Genomic DNA, 5,765 nt, shown 5'->3' with positions numbered 1-5,765 from the left:
GATCATCAAATAATTCTTAATAATGAGATGATTGTTCTCCAGGTATTGACATGTTTCTATGTTATTTTCATCTGTCACTTAATTCCAGGTTATATTAGTTTTGTAATATCTGCAGAATTTGGGATTTGATCTTATTGTTTATGCACCATACCGGTCAATTGAAGGCTTTGTTGAGGATATGCAGGTAAGAAATTTCATGTTTTTTGTTTCTGATATGCAAAATTATACAATATTTGACAATTCCTCAGGTGCTACTGCTACATATAGTTCATGCCCCTCTCCCTGTATTCTGTAGTATTTCATATTAGTGCAACATCTATTGGCTTTCATATTATGTATATTTTTTTGACTGACTAATTTTCTTTTTCTGTTTTTAAGGAGTTCTGCCAAGCAAGGGACAATGAGCAAGAAAAATTAAAGGTAATTGTAGATATTTTTCTTGATATAATCTTTGTAGTCATTTATTGTCAATTCCAGCAAATATTATATTTACCTAGTTGTTATCAAGGTTTTTGATTAATTGATAATCATTGATTATATACCTTCTAGTGCGCGAACTTTAATAAAAGTCAGATCTGATAATATCACAGGAGTGTTCACAAAGTTAAGATATAAAAAGGAGAAGCTTAGGCAGGAGAAAAGCAATCAAGGGAAGGGATAGGGGAAAAGGAGGAAAAACATCAAAACTCAACCATTTTAAATAGATATACTCATGAATTCTCTGGACAGTGTATCAACCATCTTATCATTCGAAACTTAGGAATTAATGGTTGTGGAAGTTCCAAGAACCGACTATGGGAATTGCCTATGTTTTAAATATGTGTATGTAGAAGAGTTTATGTCTATGTATAAAATTAACTTACCTATTGGTTTGTTGCATCACTTAAACAAAAGTTGGACATTTATATGAAACTTGACACAGTGGATTAATTTTCATTGGAGAACGGAAAGAACCAAAGAGCCTTTATATAAAAGCTTCTATTCTGAAAATGAAATGGTCCAGGCAACATTTTTATGATTCGGAAAGCATCACTGGAGTGTCCCAAGAAGTGTCTGACCCATTAAAAAACCTAAAAACTTTTAAGTGTCTGAGGAAATTCTCTTCCCCCATAACTGATGTGTATTTGCCAGTAATTGAAACATTTTCTGCCTTAAAATTATTCAATTATCTTTGCAGGAGTTGCAAGAAGCTGCCAAATCAGAGGTTGATAGGATGATGCTGACGGATGCACCTCTTCTCTTCCCAGGAGTTGCAAGAAGCTGCCAAATCAGAGGTTGATAGGATGATGCTGACGGATGCACCTCTTCTCTTCCCCCCTGGGCAGGTAATTTCCTTCTATAGAGGTTGATAGGATGATGCTGACGGATGCACCTCTTCTCTTCCCCCCTGGGCAGGTAATTTCCTTCTATAAGAAATACGCCTGTCGGCAAACCTGAATAACTTACTTGTATATTTATATGCTCTTTAAGTGTAGCAAATATCGGGCACAGGAACATGCTTCATCATCTAGCAGCTCGTCTAGATTCTGATCACTGCAACATCACATGAATTTTCAAACTTGAAGTAGATTCGAGTTCAAATTTCAGATATTTAAGAAGTGGAAATATATGTCTTTTGGCTCTTGGCTTTATCTATGGCTTATAATAGAATACAATTATCTATATCGAATCTTCATATCTATCTTTCTGGCAATTTTCTCCTTAAACATAATGAGAAAAGAACACAATGAGATGGGATAAGGGATTAACATGAGGTGCGAGAAGGCGGATAAAAAAACATGAGATGTGAGAAGGAAAAGATACATGACTACCTTATTAGTCAAGCCGATGAAAATGTGGGAAGACCTCACGAACATTATCCTTTATCTTAATATTAATCTCACTTTATGACCATCTTATACCATTAGTTTTTTCTTTCTCTCCTTGTGCAACCACACATTCACATATACATTTGTAGGTGTGCACTGATGTGTGCACGCACATGCACATGAACATAGACATTGGGGCACAAATGCACACATAGAAACATAGGCACATTGCATGGTTGTGTGTGTGTGTAATGCACGTATATATATATGCATCATGTCTCTGCTTCCTTTAGGCTTATAGTTCGGGAAAAGTGGAGAAGTGATAAACCATTATGGTCGCAAGTGACATAAAACACGAAAGAGTATAACTTTATCAATCATCTGAATATGCATGGAATATGTATTACCAACCATTTCTGTAGATTCTAAATCTCATTGTCTGCTAGTGTCATTAGTTTATTTTCTTTTTTTCCCCCTCTTAAATCAGCTTGTTATGGTTTTTTGGTTCTTCCTGAAGTGAACATTTAGTTTCACTTCATCGTACCATTGTTTTATAGATCAATCACAAGCAAAGTGTATCAGTGAAAATAATAAACCATCTTCTTGACAGTTTAAATAGATGAGAAAATATTTCTAGCATTTCAATACTCACTGGTGTTTCAGTATAGTTTAGGAAGGCTTTTTTATTTCTATATGTTGACTACTATGCTTCTTTTATTACATCCTATGCATATTTATAATGAGGGCCACCATCTCTTACTCCGTGCAGTTGGCATTGGCTGCTTTGCACAGGTCAAATGAAGTACTCGGAGCTCTCAATTTTGAAAGGTTCCTAACTTCCTATTTATACATTCTCCACCTCAGCCTCTTTAACCCCCCGCCTCCCCCCCCCCTCCCCAAGTGCACAACAACAACAACAACAACACACACAAAAACACAAAAACAAAACAAAACAACCCCTGTTCGTTTTGGAATCTAGTCACCTTACCTTTTATGTATTGACCCTCTGTTTTCTTTATGTTTGAAACCTCTGCAGATACTTGGAGAGTATGCTATCTCGTCAGGGAGTTCACACCACAACAGAACTTGCTCAAACCATGTCATCCATTGAGCTTTTGGTAACTCTTGATGACCTGTGCATAGCCATTTGTCATTACTATATCTATGTTACATAGTAATGAAAGTGGGCTGAATCCTATGATTTGGTTGACACACCCTACCTACCTTTCTAGCTATGTCCACAAGTCTGGTTCTGTGTACATAGTTATTCACTAGTCTTTTATACTAACTAAAATTGGTTGAATCCTAGTATTTGGTTGACACACTTACCTAACATTGCTAGCTTTGTCCATAAGTTTGGTTTTGTATACGCATTTTTTTCACATGGAACTTCATGATTTTGAGCAGAATATTTTAGTTCTATGGTATTCTCTTTTTTGGACCTCTTCATTGACTTAAATGCACCTATATATCCCATGTTCTCTGAAGCAACCTTTACAAGCATTGTATCCACATTTTGCTTATGCTACAGCTGGGAAAACTAAAAATTCCAACTGCTAAGGATATGAGGCATATTGATCGAAAATTAAAGAGCTGCTGGGATCCTAGCTCAAAAGATGAGTACGTACTTTTAGTCCCTTTAATTTTTTTTCTTCTTTACCATATGAGTTTCCTTAATGTGTTGCGTATATGTTTGCCTTTGTTTCTATCAACAGAAGCAAGAAACGAGAGAAGAAATCAAAGCACAAGTCAAAAAGGACAGCTGCTGAGATGCAAGGCGAACCAGCATAAACACATGCCATCTTATATATTAACTGAAAAATTTTAGGTATGTTTGCGCATATTACAACAATATGTTATTTTAGAAGGAAAATACCACTTTTGAAATTTTTTTTAACCTACGAAGTGCAAAGTTAATACCCAAATGTCAAGTTTAAGAAGTCAATTTCCATTTCATCTGTCTTATTTGGGACTAGCAGTGGAGTATAATTATCATTTATCGAACTATAACAACTTTATATATTCTGTTGTAAGATTTCCTGGCTGAGAATCTGACATCTAGTTTCCGATCCTAATAAAAGAAACTTGTAATGGTTTGGCTAATTACAACAACAACAAAGCTTTTATTCCAATTTTGGGAATTGCTATGCATATCATATTCTTCCATTCAGCTCTGTTAAGCTCTTATCATCTCCACAAAGTAACCACTTCATGGCCGTTTTAATTGCTTCCAACCAAGTTCTTCTTTATCTATTTTTAGTACTCTCTCTATTTATTATAAATCTCTTTTTCAAATCGGTGGTTTTAGTGGGGGGCTCCTTCGCGAGGGTTTTGGTTAATGTTGCTACTTCTTTTGTGTGTTTTGCATGTGGAGTTCATGAAATTAAAATACTTCCACTTATTTTTTACTTTTAACATCACACCATTCTAAACTCCTCGTCAAGTCTGTATGACCCTATCCAGATTTTTCTGCATTATCCTAAATTCTGAGTTTCCATCTCCGACTCCGAGCCTAAATATTTCCTCATAACAAACTTTTGCCTCTATTATTATTATATTGGATTAATTACATTCCAGTTCCCTTAGGTCTGGTGCTATTATGCAGGTAACCCAGGAGTTTGTGAATCTACCCGAGTAAATACTAAGATTACCAATGTTGTTACACGGGTGACCCTAGAGCCCAGATGAAAAACAACTCTCAGGGTTACCCGTGTTATTACAATCAGTAACATCAATGCTATCCATGTAGATACACAAACTCCAGGGTCAACTGTGTTAGTGACATCATACCTCAAGGTACTGGATTTTAATTAATCCTATATATTTATTTCTATTCTTTGATGCTTTCTGTTTCTGCTTTTAGATAAACAAACCCTCCCTCTGAGCAACTTCATGGTGGAGGAAATGGGGGTATAGTATGGAAGAGTGAGAGCCAGGAGCTAGTGCCAGTGTGGGTGCAGCGACGGTTCAACAAGTTCTGTCTGAAAGAAATCATCTAGTGTTCGACTGTGAAGAGGGCAACAGTTTTCTGCAATATGCATGAATCTTCTAATTGAAATTTCTTGCATGGAATTTTTTTTCCCGTTATATAATTTTATTCTTGAGTAGTTAAGAGGGGATTGATATCTTGTTTTAACTGTTCTTTATTTAGTCTGTAGACACTTGAGAAATGAATCTCGTCACTACCATGTTGAAGTATCAGTTGTTGTTGCCACCACTTCATATCGTTTGTTATATCATTCTGTAACTTTTTCAGGTGCAAGTCCTTCGGATGTTGATAATCTTTGCAATTAGTTTGGATGAGACTGTCAAATTTAAAAGGTAAACTAATTTCATCTGAAAGGCAGTATTTTATATATTCTTAAATAAAACTAGGATCTTATTATCTTGTATATCCACTGCCAACAAGTTCAGTGTATTTGGCAGGAGTCAGCTGTAACCGCAACCTAACTCACATTGCCCAAAATAACTATAAATTGGTTGGTCCGTAGGTGGGAATATCTACCAGGGCATAGGAGAGATGCATGTGATCGCATGGTGTTACATGATTTTTGTCCCATTTGTCATGTCACTCGCTAACAGCTCTAATAAGCTAACATTAGTTACACCAGTTCTCCCCTAAAAGTAGAAATATCTTCCATATTTAATTTTTAAAAATATCGTACTATTTCTTAACTCCAAGCAATCATTGCCTGCTAATTTAAGCCTCATTTGACTAAACGACTTGTAGCATATACTGCTAATTTAAGCCTCATTTGACTAAACGACTTGTAGACTATAATTTATATATATAATATATATATATACTATATGATATATTATATAATACTATATATATAATAATAGTAGTGATATGTTTAGAAGCAAAACTTGCTGTCCACTTAACGTGGACATCCAACCAAAACTTTTTTGTACCACTTGGATGTTATCCTATGGGATCCTTGCCATGAAATATTG

General features: G+C 35.4%; 1 protein-coding gene across 1 annotated transcript in view; it reads left to right on the top strand.

Annotated features, from left to right (window-relative positions):
- The window catches only part of LOC109840114 (cyclin-H1-1-like), a 15,338-nt gene extending 10,308 nt beyond the window's left edge, over positions 1-5,030 (top strand). Inside the window, exons 8-16 of the mRNA XM_020408628.1 lie at positions 1-42; positions 116-184; positions 379-420; positions 1,248-1,325; positions 2,578-2,636; positions 2,845-2,926; positions 3,340-3,428; positions 3,524-3,585; positions 4,672-5,030. The exon at positions 1-42 is cut by the window's left edge and continues 79 nt beyond it. Coding sequence (XP_020264217.1) covers positions 1-42; positions 116-184; positions 379-420; positions 1,248-1,325; positions 2,578-2,636; positions 2,845-2,926; positions 3,340-3,428; positions 3,524-3,585; positions 4,672-4,724 — 576 coding nt within the window. The 3' untranslated portion in view covers positions 4,725-5,030. The remainder of the gene's footprint in view (positions 43-115; positions 185-378; positions 421-1,247; positions 1,326-2,577; positions 2,637-2,844; positions 2,927-3,339; positions 3,429-3,523; positions 3,586-4,671) is intronic.

The sequence above is a fragment of the Asparagus officinalis genome, chromosome 5 (genome assembly GCF_001876935.1).
Source record: "Asparagus officinalis chromosome 5, Aspof.V1, whole genome shotgun sequence".
Lineage (NCBI taxonomy): Eukaryota > Viridiplantae > Streptophyta > Magnoliopsida > Asparagales > Asparagaceae > Asparagus > Asparagus officinalis.
The sequence above is the reverse complement of the archived record's forward strand: the minus strand, read 5'-3'. Positions and strand labels throughout refer to the sequence as shown.